The sequence below is a fragment of the Cucurbita pepo genome, chromosome 2 (assembly GCF_057944985.1).
Source record: "Cucurbita pepo subsp. pepo isolate OVF chromosome 2, ASM5794498v1, whole genome shotgun sequence".
Classification (NCBI taxonomy): Eukaryota; Viridiplantae; Streptophyta; class Magnoliopsida; order Cucurbitales; family Cucurbitaceae; genus Cucurbita; species Cucurbita pepo.
In genome coordinates, this window is record NC_141799.1 from 111,942 (window position 1) to 127,128 (window position 15,187).

Here is a 15,187-nt window from a genome sequence, read left to right on the forward strand (position 1 = left end):
GAAAATGCTAGTAGGCCCATTCACACTCAAAATTTCAAAACTTAGTATATCATTTGTAGACTATTTTTATTTTATTTATTGGTAAATGTCAATTAATGATAATTTGATAAATAACTTTTATGTTCATCTGTAGATCATTTTATTTCATTTATGGGTAAAGTGTATCATTAATAGATAACTTTTAGGTTTATTTTTGTGACTATTGTTAATAGACCAATAATGTGTATGATAGTTTTCTATTATTGATACACAATTTTATATTTATTAGCAACCATATTTCAAAAATTATCTTTATGTCTATCATTCACAAAACATTTCTATATTATTATTATAGCGTACGTTACACAAATCATATATTGATTATATGCTATTTGTATTATTGTTGTTTGTAATCTTTTTTTTTTTTTTTTTGTTATTAATATTAAAATATCATGTTGGTACACATGACTAGTTATGTGACTGGGAGTCCTATCTCACCAAGTTGTATGTATATGTATGTTAGGAGTCCGGATAATTATAAAATTTGCCAATTAACCTTCTTTGTGTGAATATGTCACGAGCAATTTATCTTTATATGGGAATGTTTATTGCAGCACCCAAAGAAGTGAAAAGAAATTCTTAAATAAGGTGTATGGAATCAAATTTTCATATTTTAAGTTATTTAAAATTATAGAGGTGAGGCGAGGCGAGGGAGAGAAATGGATGACTCTCTAACTCAAATTAATTCATAATTATGATAAAAAAAAAAAGAATTCAACACATTGGATATGTTGTCAAAAAAATAGAGTCGCACATATCAGTGGATAAGGCCTTGTCTGGTGACGGCGTCAATGGAGGCCGGAGCCACCTCTGGGAAGCCGCTGCCGGACAAGGTGGGGGCATCGGTGCCGCCGCCCTGAATGGGCTTGGGCTCAATATGGCCCTCCACCCCATACCCCTTGTTTTTGTAGTCCTCCAAGTCCTTGTATTTCACGTAAGGACTGCTCTCCAGTGGCAGCAGTTCTTCCACCGAACCCTTGTCTTCTTCTGTTTCCCGCCTCATTTGCTGCTGCGGCGGCTCATGCTCTTCCATCTTCCACATTTTCTTCGCTCTCTCTTTCTCCTTCACCCTTTACTACTTATGCACCCTCTCATACCAATTACGTCCAATTCTTTCCAAAAATTCAGCTCTTTTTTTAACCTTTTTTTTTTTTTTTTTTTTTTTTTTTTTTACCCACTTGACCCGCTCTCTCCCCCCCGTCTAATTCTAATTCTATAATTCTAATTCTAATTCTATAATTCTAATTCTAATTCTAATTCTATAATTCTAATTCTAACCCCATTTGAAATACTAAAATTTGTAAAAAAAATAAAATAAGTATACGTATTATGATGGAATAGTGTTAAAATTATTGTAATTAGTTACAGCATTAATTATTTTATGACGACGGTTAGTTGTTATTTAATTGTGATTAGTGATAATGTTGGTAAAAATTGAAGTGGCAGTTGAAGTTTGAAAATTAGCAATGATTGAGGAATGAGCGAGAAGATAGTGGGCAATGAATGCAGAAGGGACCCGAAGATGGAAGAAGAAGCCGTGTGTGTCGCTCAAGCTTTTGTGCCCAGAAACTTTTGCCTGGCTCTCCATGCTCCACCCGCCGCTTTCTTTCACCTATCGTATCTCCCAATATCTCCACCTCTTACACTCTTCTTCCTCCTCCTCCTCCTCCTCCTCCTGCACTTTTGGCTCCAACCTCATCAATGGCCACTCATCACGACACGCCGGAAACAAGGGATTCCAATACCCACCTTCTCCAGGAGCTTGAGGCACTCAGCCAAACGCTCTACCAAACCCACACCTCCTCCACTACTCGAAGAACAGCCTCGCTTGTTCTTCCTCGGACCTCTCTTCCTTCTATTCCCTCTTCTGAAGATGTGGGGGCCATCCACACAATCAACAAGCCCCGGTCCCGGCGTATGTCTCTCTCCCCATGGCGTTCCCGCCCCAAGCTCGATGACGATCATAACTCCCAATCCCAACCAAACAAGGTTTCTTCTAATCAGCCGGAGCTGAGGAAGTTGGATGAAGCCGCCCCCGAGAAGAAGGGGATTTGGAATTGGAAGCCTATTCGAGCTCTCGCCCACATCGGAATGCAGAAGATTAGTTGCTTGTTCTCTGTTGAAGTCGTCACCGTTCAGGGCCTTCCCGCCTCCATGAATGGGCTTCGACTTTCCGTTTGCGTGAGGAAGAAAGAGACCAAAGATGGAGCAGTCAACACAATGCCGTCTAGGGTTTCGCAAGGCGCTGCGGATTTTGAAGAGACGTTGTTCCTCAAATCTCACGTTTATTGCACTTCTGGTAACGGAAAGCCTCTCAAATTCGAGCCTCGTCCGTTTTGGATTTACGCTTTCGCTGTAGATGCTCAAGAGCTTGATTTCGGGAGAAGTCCAGTGGATTTGAGTAAGCTGATTGAAGAGTCCATGGAGAAGAGTAGCGAAGGAACGCGAGTTCGACAGTGGGATATAAGCTTCAATTTGGCGGGGAAAGCTAAAGGAGGAGAACTCGTCGTCAAATTAGGCTTCCAGATTATGGAGAAAGACGGAGGAGTTGGAATTTACAGTCAAGCTCAGCCGAAGGAATCCAAATCGGGAAAATCTTACGGGAGAAAGCAATCGAAGACCTCCTTCAGCGTTCCTAGTCCCAGATTAACTGCTCAAACCGAAGCTTGGACACCATCGCAAACAAGAGCGACAACAGATCATACAGGAATGGATGATCTGAACTTAGATGAACCAGCACCGATTCCGTCAACTCCCCCCTCCATTCAGAAATCAGAAGAACCGAATATTGAAGATTTCGATCTCCCAGAGTTTCAAGTTGTTGACAAAGGAGTTGAGATTCAGGACAAAGGGGAAGAACTGGACAAAGAAGAATCTGAAAAATCCATGGAAGAAAAGTCGACTTCAAGCGAGGTAGTCAAGGAGGTTGTACACGATCAGGTTCATTTGAATCGATTGTCGGAACTCGATTCCATTGCACAGCAAATAAAAGCTCTGGAATCAATGATGGGAGATGAAAATCTGGGCAAAAACGATGAAGAATCCGATTCGCAGAGGCTTGATGCTGATGAAGAAAACGTAACAAGGGAATTTCTGCAGATGCTCGAGGAAGAAGACGGGGATGGCTCATACAAAAAAGACAGCAAACTCGATTACCCTGAAATCCGTCGTTACCAACTTGAAGAAACAGAGGATTCCTCTGAAATTGAATCCAAATCGTACCTTTCAGACCTTGGAAAGGGGCTGGGCTGCGTTGTTCAAACCAGAGATGGAGGCTACTTAGCCGCCATGAATCCATTAAACACCCAAGTTTCAAGAAAGGACATTCCAAAACTAGCGATGCAGATATCGAAACCATTCATTTTAGCCTCCACACAGTCGCTGAGTGGATTCGAGTTGTTTCAGAGAATGGCTTGCAGCGGGGTCGAGGAACTGAGCTCCAAAGTAATGGGATTGATGTCTACGGATGAACTGATGGGCAAAACAGCAGAACAAATAGCATTCGAAGGAATTGCTTCGGCAATCATTCAAGGGAGAAACAAAGAAGGAGCAAGTTCCACCGCTGCCCGCGCCATTGCTGCAGTAAAATCAATGGTGACCGCGTTGAGCACGGGAAGGAAAGAGAGGATTTCGACAGGAATTTGGAACTTAAACGAAATCCCTCTAACCATCGAAGAGATTCTAGCCTTCTCTTTGCAAAAGCTCGAAGAAATGAGCGTGGAAGCCTTGAAAATCCAGGCCGAAATGGCGGAGGAAGAAGCCCCATTTGACGTATCGGCTCTGAATGTGAAAATTGGAGGAAAGGATCAAAATCAAATGCACCCCCTGGATTGTGCAGTTCCGTACGAAGACTGGATGAATAAATTCAACTTCACTAAACTTGCAGGCCAATTGGAAGATCCAGAATCCATCACACTGGCGGTGGTGGTGCAGTTAAGAGACCCACTAAGGCGATACGAAGCCGTGGGAGGCCCTGTGGTGGGTCTGATCCACGCCAAGGAAGAAGAAATGGAAGAAAAATCAAGCAAATACGAAGAGGAAAGAAGATTCAAGGTGACGAGCTTGCATGTGGGTGGGTTGAAGGTGAGGGGCGGAGGGAAGAGGAACGCGTGGGGCAGCGAAAAGCAGAGGCTGACGGCGATGCAGTGGCTAGTGGCGCATGGGATTGGGAAGGCGGTGAAGAAGGGAAAGCATTTATCATCCAAGGGACCAGATTTGCTTTGGAGCTTGTCGTCGAGGGCAATGGCGGACATGTGGCTCAAACCTATACGAAACCCAGATGTAAAGTTTGTGAACTAGAAGAAGAAGCCGTTTGAATTACGGTCAGTAGCGGTCACAGCGTAGTGAGTTCGTCGTGTGTTCATATTTTTATTATTTTCTACAGTTAATAATAAGAGAGAATTAGGAGCAATTGCATAGTTCATTTTGTATTTAGTTACAGAATTCAAATAACAATCTTATGTGTTAATGTTAGCAGTTCAAGTCAATTTTCAGATTACAATCGAGAATGCAATAAGGCAGAGAATTGAACGATTATACCAATTCAACAAAAGTACATATTTTTGAAAGTTCTGCCTCAAAACACAGAAATACATTCACTACTGATAGCCTACGGAAACAAGTCTGCACGCATTGATACTATACAGTAAGCGCCTCAACAACTAACTTCATGCGTTCTGCAGATAAAAAAAAACCAATGGCAAAAAGATGGTCCTATTTACAGCAAGCCTGCATTTTAAATACACAAATTCTAAATTTAGAGGAACCTGATAGATTGTTGGGATGGTAAAATGATTATCTTTATGAACACAGCAGAAAAAACCCTGACCTCAGGATTTCTGTGCTTCATCAGATGTTGATTGAACACCACCGATAGAACTTGGATGAGGTCCCGAGTTTGGAGGCTTTGACTCCCCAGCTTGGTGATCAGAAAAACTCCGTTCAACTTGTTCATCTGACTTGGATTTTGATTTAAAAGGCCTCTCAAACTCCTTGGCACTTCCAGGATCTATAAATAAATTATTCAGTTTCTGTTCCTGCGCAAAACGTACATATAAATATTAAAGGGTGACTCTTAAATACAATTTAGTGGACAGGCATCATCACTTGAATAATTAATTTCATATGAATCTCGATCTAACCCAAGGCCCAGATAACGGGAAATGAGAATAAATAATAATCATTTATCGTACAAACTGATGATTTTTAAGATGGGAGGGAAGAGGAACAACTTATTGATGTAGTGCGCCAAATGAACAATAAAAAATTTAATTAAGATTAAAACGTCCACTACACATCACAAGCGTTTAGATGTAAACTTCCTACGAGTTACCTGAATTTGAGGCTCTTTTCTGCATAATTCTTAAATCTCGTCCCAAAACCAAACTCCCCACCCCATTTCTCCCTCTAAATCAATAAATCAATAAATAAATAAATAAAAGCTTTTCCATTGCCTCAAGGATCCCTACAACTCTTTTTCTAGCTTCCTTTCTTAATAAGTTTATTATAAATACCAAGAACTGCATGCGAATAATTCATCCAACAGATGCTGAGTTCTGTCCTTCTGTCGCTAGTATATCCCTAAATATGTACAATAAATACTCAGAACTAGAATGTATCTGGCATCCCCAAAGGGAACATTTATAAAACTTAACCCAATGATATGTAATTCTTGAAGGTTATAATTCAAATCATCAAGGAATACAATCCGTTCTCACATATAGGCAAAACCAGAAAGTTCATCTTTCAGTGATATTTGTGATTGCAGAAGAATTAAATTCATTTCATTGAAGAAAGTAAATCACAAAGGGTGAGAAAAGCCTCAAATTTAGACAAGGAAGATGCATTTAAAAAGCACTTCAAGTTGGCACAAAAACAGTTTGAACAATAATTGCAAAGGACGTGCATATAACTTTCACCACCTAAGAGTGAGTAACAAAAGTGGGAGAATCCAAAAGCGGGAGAATCTCAGAAAAGGCAAGAGAATCTACCTTTATCCTAATAAAGCTATTCTATTTTTATCTAACCAAGTGGTCCTAAAAAGACTCAAATAATTGAATCCATAGAATCTTCTCCTTCTTGAAGCCGATGGGGTGTCCACCTAATGTGAAAGGGATTAAACTTGAAAGAAATAGATGAAATGCTTTTAATATCTTTAGGAAGGCCATCGGGCGCCGATTAAAAGAGAGGATAAATTGGTAAAATTCAAAAAAGAGGCAGAAGATGAAAAGGACTTGGCATTCGTCATTAGTTTTGTTATGCAAAACACCAACCAGGGGAGAGAGCCGTCTTAAGTTGTCTACCTGAATATTGCTTCATTTTAGTTCCCCATTAACACGCAGCAATTGATACATATGAATTTAGTAACTAAAGGAATGAACATGAAGACACCACAGAAACCAGTACAAAGTATCAGAGATTCAGAGGTACTCACATTCTGGAGTGCTTCCAGCTTTCTCTGCAGAGCCTCATGCTCAGCTTGAATACGGAAAGGAACACCATGCTTTTGGTACACGTTGTTCTGGGCTAAGTCTTCGTCAATATCACTAGCTGTTGTTGCGAAAGGATGGTTTGCAGGAATCCACCTAACTGAATCCGGGTCAACATCAGGAGGAATTGAATCTCCTTCCTTAAGAAACATGGTTGGCCTCTTCCACTGATATGCTCGGGACCTCCGTTTCTGATGAATACTTTGTTCCTCCTTGGTAAGTGTAACTGGGGCCAACCGATAAACCTTTCCGCACATTTCAACAGACGAGTTGCTTTTGTCAACCTTCACCAATGGGTTGTTAAAGGGATCGTTGTATTTTAAAGGCTTGGAACTGGAAGAAAAGATGATTATAGAGAAAACTATAAGAATATAATGGAAACAAGTAATACATAACATAACATGACATTTTAGCAAGTCGAAAGGACAAAGCATTCAAAGATTAATTCATACATGCCTCTTCTGTCAGATCTTAGCTGACCACGCCTGACAAGATCAGCCACTGATCCGGAGTGACTGTCCCTGGACTTCCCCATGAAATACACTCTTGCAACTATTGCTAAACAAGCAGTTACAATGAAAAACCCAATTGCAAGCCCATTTCCAGTACATTTGTTCATCTGGAAAATAATGTGATAGGAGAGTAAGATATAGCAAGGTAACTCCAAAACAAAATATATGATTTGCGCTAAGAGTAGGGTCACAAAAGTTTCGAGTTTAAAGAAAAGGACACAATACGTTGTTGCAAATTACATTTAATTCTTTGCGTTCAAAACTTGCATATGCTTATATCCAGTCCACTGATATTCCATCCCAAACCAATTTCTCAAAACCATTCATGATGCAATGCAGGTTCCAATCACGTAATACTCATGGACTCAAGGTCCATGACAATTTAGGAGACAGTTCTCCTTTCATTTGCGGTAAAGAGATGTAAATTGTGTATATAGCAGTTGAAGAGAATCATTACAAACGCCTTTCCCGAGAGGACCAAAAGATAAAAAATAAAAAGAATGTATTACCACGAAAACGCCTAGAGGCGAGGAACTAGTCATCTCCTTCATTTTCCCGATGAAATCTTTGGAAGCCACAGCCACAGTACCACTCTTGACCACAATTTCATCATCTTCGACATTTCGGCCAGAATCAGTGCTCCCGGAACCCCAACTCGCTCTAATCAGAGACTTGCGACCCATTCCATGCCGATTCCAATTGAAATGCTCATACCTAATGCTAGTGCATTTATAACCAATTCCGAGTTCGAATATACCGGACAGTGCAGGAGGCTTTCGAGCCCATACGGATGGCTGCACATACGATCTAAAAAGTGAATAAACATGGCAGAGAACATTTCCCGACGAAATTAAGAGAAACATGATTAAAACTAAGGAAGAAAGACAAGCGGAAGGCGATTACCTGGAAAGAATGAGAATGTAGCTGAAGAGTCCAATTGGAAGCCATTACATGTGCAGGAAGAAAACATACTGAAAGAAAGCCAAAGGGAAATTAGAATTTTGGAGACGGGAACGTGCAAAGAGGCGCCATAGCAAATGAATGAGCCGCGGGAGGATAGGGTTTCCAAGAATACCTTTGCTTTTGGAACCAAATAAAATACAAATATATTAATAAAGCTCGACCTCACTAACAGAAACGGATCCGTGGCGCAATGGTAGCGCGTCTGACTCCAGATCAGAAGGTTGCGTGTTCGATTCACGTCGGGTTCAATTTTTAAAATTTTTCTCTATTTAATAATTCTTTTATTATTAAAGCTACATTGTTATTTCTAAAGTTGTACCTATGCTAATGAGATTTATTTGTTGGCTAAGATTGTGCCACGTACGCAGATGAAGTGGAAATTGAAACGAAGTGTAAGAAGTATTAAAGACATGATGATGCCCATGTGATGACTGCCACATAATTATTATATTATATGTAATATGTGAAGGAATAATAAAAATGGGTTTATTTATACTTATCAGGATAAGTGGTGTATTTTATATATAAATATATGTACACTAGAAGGACGAATTTTGTTAAAGGACGCTAAAGAAAGAGAAAGAAGGAGAAAGGGCCGCAATATTGGAAAGTGTGGCGTTGGGGAATTAAAAAAGAAAGTAAATAGGAATGCAAATTGTTTGGATTACAAATACCAATTCACCTAATTCATTCCCATTTTTGGGTAACCCACATTTCCAGTTCCCATTTTAAAAACAAGGGGCTACACATGCTTACCTACCTTTATTTGTTTATTCCATCAACACTTTTTTCTTTTAAATTCCTTTTATTTTACTCCATTTTCCAAACATCTATTTTACTATATATATATATATATATATAAATATTAAACTATGTCATCAATTAACACATCTGCCTTTGTGATTTTTTCTAGTCAAAGCCTAAGTTTATTTGCAATTATATATAGTTTAGATTATAGGTTTAGAATCGTCGCATTTATTATAATGTTGATATCTCCCACAACACTGTGCGTGGTTAAAAGTGGGAGAGAAAAAGTGTGATAATGGGAAGGCAGAAAGAATGCATGTGAAATGGATATCTCACAAAGTTGAATTCCCAATCCAATGTGGAAAGAGGAAGAGAGAAAAAAGTGGGGTTTGTTTGATTTTGATTCCTTCAAACTTGCTATTATGAGTTCTTTTTCCTACAAAAAAAAAATTCATTTTCTAAGCTTTTCTTATAATAACAATTTTATTTCTAAAAATATATATTCACTTTTTACATTAATTTTCATATCCCCTCATTCAATTCTATTCACACAACCAGAATGGTTTTCTTTTCAGATCCCTCGTCTATTTACTTTTTACAAAATCTGAAGACATAATGAAGTTTATGTTAAATGAAGTTGATAGTTATGATGATGGTGAGAGAAGGACAGAGCAGCAGCAGCAGCAGCAGCAGCCATGGGCTGTTGCAAATTTTTAATCACAAAGGGAGCAGTTGCAGTTTGCAGGTAGAATGATTCCATTTTCAGAAGTTTTCGCATCCCACCACTTGGCTTGGGCGCAGGAAAGACAAAAATTGGCATTGTGAAGAGAGAGATGCAGGCAGAGGAAGCCATTTCGAGCTGAAAAATGCGAGCGATCCAAGATGCAAATAAACAATTCGCATTGACTGTTGTCCACATAAAACAATGTGCACCATCCACATGATACTACTAACACTGTTCCCCTTTTGATTTGAGCGCCTGCACTGTAAAATTATGCCGTCTCCGTTACGTTCCGAGGCTGAAAATCGACGACAGATTTGAGGTCAATATTCACGATAGAACGTACCAGAGCGGCAGATTTCAAATTCAGGGAAATCGCCTCCGCTTACAATTTGAATACATCCACAACTTCTTGTAATTACATGAATTTTGATTTAGAAAGATATTTACAGCACGGGAAGTAAGGAACAAGAATCGCAGTAGTTCAAGAAAAACCTAGGCCTAAGGTAAGAACCTATTCCTCTTATCTTCTCCTTCATCTTTTACTCTGGATTCAGTCCCACCGTTCGAACTCGAGCTCGCAGGAAAACCGCCGCACTTCTGGCACTGACTTACCACCAGAATCTGACGGCATGAAGGACAGGAGGAGTGAGATCGGAACCACGTATCGATGCAGGACACGTGAAATCCATGGCCACACTGCGGCAGAACGCGGATTTCATCACCGACAACGAACTCCGCGAGGCAGATCGCGCAATCTGAGAACTGAGCAGCAAACTCCGCGGTGAAGGTGTACTTGGGAAGAGACCTCAGGATCTTCTTCTTGAGACCTTTGTTGGAGGCAGGAGGCGGAGGAGGACGAGTGGAAGCAGCGCCGCCTCCATCGCCAGCGAGGTGGCGTAGCCAGGCGCATCGAGCGACAGCAACGAGACCAAGAACGCATATCAAGGCGCAGAGAAGAGCGGCGAGGATTATGACGAAGTCGGAGTCATACCTCTCGGGCTCCACCGTGTCGGAGATGGAGGAGGAGTTGGCATCGGCGAGGTACCTAAAAGGACGCATTTGGAGCGGCGAGATGAGGGAAGAGAGTATAAGATAAGGGATGGGAAGAGCAGTCGTTTTAAATCAACTGTGAGCGTAACGTCTGTCGTTTTGAGGGGATTTGGGGGGTTTTATACTGGACACGGGAATCGGCTTTCGTTTAACCTCACTTCTAACAGCGTTTGTATAGACGCCACTACGTAAATTCACACACACACACACATATATATATATATATCACAAAAAAGAAAAAAAAAAATTTATGATACCCATTTGAAAAATAGCCCTTTCACCACATTGTATATTTACCTTATTTATTTAAACTTATATTTTTATCGCTGAAGAATATGTAATAATATTTTAAATTTTTAAAAATTATTTATACAGCATTATATTATATCTTTACTTATAAAATATTAATGCCCTCGAAACATGAGGATTCCTACGGTGAGTTACATGTGAAATTATAAGCATCCATGTTGCTTTGAATCATGAGGAAGGACTGAATTCATATTCATCCAACAAGAACACACACACTCTCCCACTCCCACTCCCACTCCCACTCTCCCACTCCCACCTGAATGTCCTGTTGAGGCTCTCCTTCAAAATTAACGTTTTTTTAGGGCAGAAGTATGAGAAAACAGAACTCTTTAGTTTGGGTTCAGATCGGAAGAGGAGTCAGATATTAAATCAAAATTAGAAGACGTATGAGTTACTTCCTCAACGGCAGTGATCAGTTTCAAATAATTTTTTTTTGAAAGTGGAAGGAAGCATGAAAACATCCGAAACGCCACAAAATACTCATTTTCACTCGCAACATGACAAATACCTGAAAACCGACCAAAAATTCAGTTTCGTATCAATAAAGTAAATAATGGAATGAAAACCCAACCCTCCAACAACTAAAGCCTCTCCAATTCCAATTCCAATTCCAATTCCAATTCCAATTCCAATTCCAACTCCTTAACCAAACCACTATCATTAGTAGTGAGCTAGAAGCCCGCAAACACCATCAATCAATTGAGCAGCAGCTCGTGATCTGATCCGATACGATCAGATCAAATCAAATACGGAGCAAATCCTTTTTTCTTTTTAGGTAGTTGGATTTAGGTGCTACAAAAAGTAAGAACACCGCATCTCCCGCTCATTTCGTCCACATTACAACACAACACACTCCATTTCGCTCAATCTTTTTAAACCGGGTTCAACTTGGACTTGAATCCGAGGTTAGGGAAAACCAACAAAGTGTTGGTGTTGCGTGGACAAACTGTCTGTTGATTTGAGTCAGTATTCCCCTTTTCTTAAATGACCAAAAGGAAAATGTCAAGAAGAGGAGGAGGAGGAGGTTTCACAGAAAGTGGGTGGGAGCCCTGCGGCATCCCAGCAATGACAAGGCACTTTCGACCCATCAAGAAAGGAAAATACCTCCACAAAATGTCACTTCAGACAATCATCCAATCCAATCCAATCCAATCCAATCCAATCCCCCTTGCCAGCAACACCAATTCATTGCGTCTCTCTCTCTGAAATTGATATCCACAACACTTGAAACTTCCGCTTTTTCCTTTTGCTGATAAAACAATAACACTAATATACAAATAAGGCTGTCACGTTTTCCCTATCAGAGCCGCCCTCTACCTCTTATCAATTAATATCCAACCGGATTCAAAAGCTAAAGCAAGAGAGAGGGGGGCAGAGAAAAGGCGACACATCCAAGGACCGAAGTAGAAATTTGGTGCGGGATCTTTTTGTTGTATTTTAAAGGACCGTCACAATGAGTCAGTCGGGGTAAGATACGATACAAAATAACTGGTCTTAACATTTTCGTTCTATTGACAATAATCGCTCAAGGTTCCATTGAAAAACTCCCCCTACCCAAGAATAGGATGTGCTTCTCCTCGTCCTTCCAAAGGACTAAGTCAGCTAATGCTCAACTTCTTGTCCTGCGGGGGATCAAAATCAGCTTCTCGAATCAGGTCAGGCCCCACCTTTATCAGGCTGCACCACTTCTAAAAGCTCGATGTTCAATTCAAAAGTAGCTCCAGGCTGCCAATACAAAGCAGGATTACATGTACATCTGATAACCATACAACTCAAAAGTTGTCATCTTATCTCTATCTCAACCCTTCACGCACTAATTGGCATAAATAACATAAGTAAACCAAAGGGCACTTGACTTCACCATTTCTTGGATTCCTCCACTAATTACACTAGAATACCAAAAAGGGGCCAAATTATGGCTTTTGTCCATAAACTAGCTATGATTTTTTTAATTCCGCCAATACTTTTTTAAACTTTTGAAATATACCCTTTACAACTTTTTTATGGTTTCGGAATTGCTATTCACTTTAAAAGTACATTTGAAGTTTCAATTTTTCTCTTAAACAATTTTTTATATTCTTATTCTGTCCTTGAAGTATATAGATCTTTTGGTTTGGTATTTTGTAAACTAAAGACCATAGGCAAAAAAAAGTAAACCAAATATATATGCGCATGTTTCATGATAAAAGAAAAAACATTTTCAATACAATGTTCCGAGATCAAATTCAATGATATGACAACAAAACCAAGGAGTTAGACCAGGGTTTTAATCCCATGTTTTCATGGGTTCACATGCAAATGTGATCATACAATTTTAAAAATAGTTGATCTGTCAAAAAGCCACGCATAAAAAATGAAAAAAAGGTAAATGATTGACTTACTTTAGTGGATAATTCGACACTAACATTTACAACTTAATTTTTTTATAAAAAAAAATGCAATTTTAAAGTTTTAAAAATAGTTATTCTGTAAAAAAAAGTTGTGGATAATTGATCTGTCAAAAAAGTCACGCATAAAAAAAAGTAAATGATTGACGTACTTTAAGTAGTGGATAATTATTGACATTTACAACTTAAATTCAGGGCCTAACTTTTTAGACCCGAGTTTTCATGCATTCACATGTAAATGTTACTAAATTTCAAAAATAGCTGATGGGTCAAAACGTCAAACATAATAAAAAGGCAAACGATGGACTTACTTTATGTAATGGAAAAATATCACACTCGAGATTTCGATAATATCTACAACTGAAATTTAGGGACTTACTGGGATTTCATTCATTCCCTTTTGACCATATCCAGCCTCAGGGGGAACAATCACCGTTCGCTGCACAAAGAAGGAAAATGAAGTCAAAGAAATCCTCGCAAAAATAAAAGGTAAGACTTGAGAGAATAGAATGGGGAAGAAGAAGATTACAGACAAATCAAGCATGTGCTTGTGCAAGTTTGGAATAGAAGAATGCACTTACCTTTCCCCCAACTTTCATCCCTTCAGTTATGGAGTACATTGCTGGTGGGGGTTTAGGTGCAGCCTGTGCTGAAAACAGACCATTTGGATTGTCCACAAAATCACGTTTCCTCTCCTTCCCGGGAGGGGCTCCTACTTTGAACTCATAAGGCTGATCAAACCATGGGTCAACATACATTAGAAATTGAATTCTCTAACTAATAAAGATGAATTTTAGATTACATCCAGACGCTTAGTTACTAGAATTGACCTAAAAGCTGAAGTTGTTGACTAAAGAAAATTTAATCCTATGATGTAGTTTCAATATTAAACATCACATTTGTACACACTCATTTTTTCGATAACAACTGATGAACGAAATCAAGTTCACATAAGCAAAATGTTCAAGAACCTGGGCGATTATACGATTTCCAGCCAAGAGTTTAGATTCTCGACTTGACACAGCTGTAATCCCTCTATAGAGGCAATCAAAGTGAACCTGTAATAGAGAGCTAATACAGAGAAAAGTTAAAATTCAAAGACAGGCAAACACAGCTCTGAAAATGTCCCAAACAGATTACCTGTACTGTGGAACCCTTCTCAGCCACAGGACCCTTTCCCTCCTCGATATCATAGTACTTCAGTCCATTGGCTGCAATCAAAATGTCATCGCCAATGTGAATCAAAGAAAATGCTGCATAGAAATGTTCCTCATAATCCAGATCCTCCAACCACTAAAGTGAGATTTCGATGGGTTTTTTAATTTTTTTTTTAAAATTTGTTATCAATAAACATAACAGATCCCTCTAAGTCCTGGAAACAGAATTGTACACTCCACGAGAAGCTCAACACGTAACGAACAAAACTCCCACTTCATTTCGGTTGATTATAAAATGTAGATACAGAATTTGAAGAATAGGTCGTAATTACTAATCAAGATTTCAGGATTTTCAACCAATTTGAAGTATTAAAAGGAAATTCAGAAGATAACGATACATGAAGGATTGAGACTACTAACGGCTGGTGAGATAGTCCTCGAGAGGAATAGTCTTCCTGCTCCTTCTCTCTCTTGCCTCGGACGACGGAGATACGGAAACAAGAGCGAGAGGTAGCGAGGAGATCAAAATTACAGACCTTCTTGAAATTGGAAGAGAAAACAATTCTTGGCTAGCATTTTCTCTTCTGTTGGCCGTAGATTGTGAACGAATTTGAGGAAGAAGGCGATGAATGGGACAAGAATCCAAGCTCTTAGTTATGGCCACTGCCATGGCGGTTGAACTACGCAGAGCAAGTGTTCGTAAAGCGCCCACATTATATCCCTATCCACAAACGCTTGGCGGAATTTGATAAATAATATCTTTCACTTTAAATTTTTATTTTTAAAACTTTAAATAAAGCCCGGGAGAAAG

General features: G+C 39.4%; 4 protein-coding genes and 1 non-coding gene across 5 annotated transcripts; 2 read left to right on the forward strand and 3 right to left on the reverse strand.

The window, feature by feature from the left end:
- Positions 1-1,697: 1,697 nt before the first annotated feature.
- LOC111788007 (protein PLASTID MOVEMENT IMPAIRED 1-like) lies at positions 1,698-4,512 on the forward strand. The gene has a single exon (XM_023668138.2). It carries the CDS (start codon positions 1,741-1,743, stop codon positions 4,336-4,338), a length of 2,598 nt encoding a protein of 865 aa, XP_023523906.2. The 5' UTR covers positions 1,698-1,740; the 3' UTR covers positions 4,339-4,512.
- Positions 4,513-4,547: 35 nt separating this feature from the next.
- MCD1 (multiple chloroplast division site 1) lies at positions 4,548-8,115 on the reverse strand. Its single transcript, XM_023668139.2, has 6 exons — positions 7,943-8,115; positions 7,549-7,833; positions 6,980-7,146; positions 6,473-6,860; positions 4,868-5,075; positions 4,548-4,767 (listed from the first exon to the last, which is right to left on the reverse strand). The coding sequence occupies exons 1-5, from the start codon at positions 7,985-7,987 to the stop codon at positions 4,869-4,871; spliced, it is 1,092 nt and encodes a 363-aa protein (XP_023523907.2). The 5' UTR covers positions 7,988-8,115; the 3' UTR covers positions 4,548-4,767; position 4,868.
- Positions 8,116-8,178: 63 nt separating this feature from the next.
- Positions 8,179-8,250, forward strand: TRNAW-CCA (transfer RNA tryptophan (anticodon CCA)). Its single transcript has one exon. It is a non-coding gene; the product is annotated as a tRNA-Trp (tRNA).
- A 1,585-nt stretch (positions 8,251-9,835) lies between these two features.
- LOC111787643 (RING-H2 finger protein ATL80) lies at positions 9,836-10,629 on the reverse strand. The gene has a single exon (XM_023667661.2). It carries the CDS (start codon positions 10,530-10,532, stop codon positions 9,972-9,974), a length of 561 nt encoding a protein of 186 aa, XP_023523429.2. The 5' UTR covers positions 10,533-10,629; the 3' UTR covers positions 9,836-9,971.
- Positions 10,630-12,232: 1,603 nt separating this feature from the next.
- LOC111787480 (FKBP-like peptidyl-prolyl cis-trans isomerase family protein) lies at positions 12,233-15,109 on the reverse strand. Its single transcript, XM_023667453.2, has 6 exons — positions 14,797-15,109; positions 14,360-14,430; positions 14,191-14,277; positions 13,801-13,950; positions 13,599-13,658; positions 12,233-12,557 (listed from the first exon to the last, which is right to left on the reverse strand). The coding sequence occupies exons 1-6, from the start codon at positions 15,044-15,046 to the stop codon at positions 12,489-12,491; spliced, it is 687 nt and encodes a 228-aa protein (XP_023523221.2). The 5' UTR covers positions 15,047-15,109; the 3' UTR covers positions 12,233-12,488.
- Positions 15,110-15,187: the final 78 nt, after the last annotated feature.

Coding starts and splice junctions, on each gene's coding strand:
- LOC111788007 (XM_023668138.2), top strand. CDS start 1,741: ATGGCCACTCATCACGACACGCCGGAAACAAGGGATTCCAATACCCAC.
- MCD1 (XM_023668139.2), bottom strand. CDS start 7,987: ATGGCTTCCAATTGGACTCTTCAGCTACATTCTCATTCTTTCCAG. Junction 7,834..7,942: donor TACATTCTCATTCTTTCCAG/GTAATCGCCTTC, acceptor TCGTATGTGCAG/CCATCCGTATGGGCTCGAAA. Junction 7,147..7,548: donor CGCCTCTAGGCGTTTTCGTG/GTAATACATTCT, acceptor ATTATTTTCCAG/ATGAACAAATGTACTGGAAA.
- LOC111787643 (XM_023667661.2), bottom strand. CDS start 10,532: ATGCGTCCTTTTAGGTACCTCGCCGATGCCAACTCCTCCTCCATCTCC.
- LOC111787480 (XM_023667453.2), bottom strand. CDS start 15,046: ATGGCAGTGGCCATAACTAAGAGCTTGGATTCTTGTCCCATTCATCGC. Junction 14,278..14,359: donor AGAAGGGTTCCACAGTACAG/GTAATCTGTTTG, acceptor TCTCTATTACAG/GTTCACTTTGATTGCCTCTA. Junction 13,951..14,190: donor GAAATCGTATAATCGCCCAG/GTTCTTGAACAT, acceptor TGGTTTGATCAG/CCTTATGAGTTCAAAGTAGG.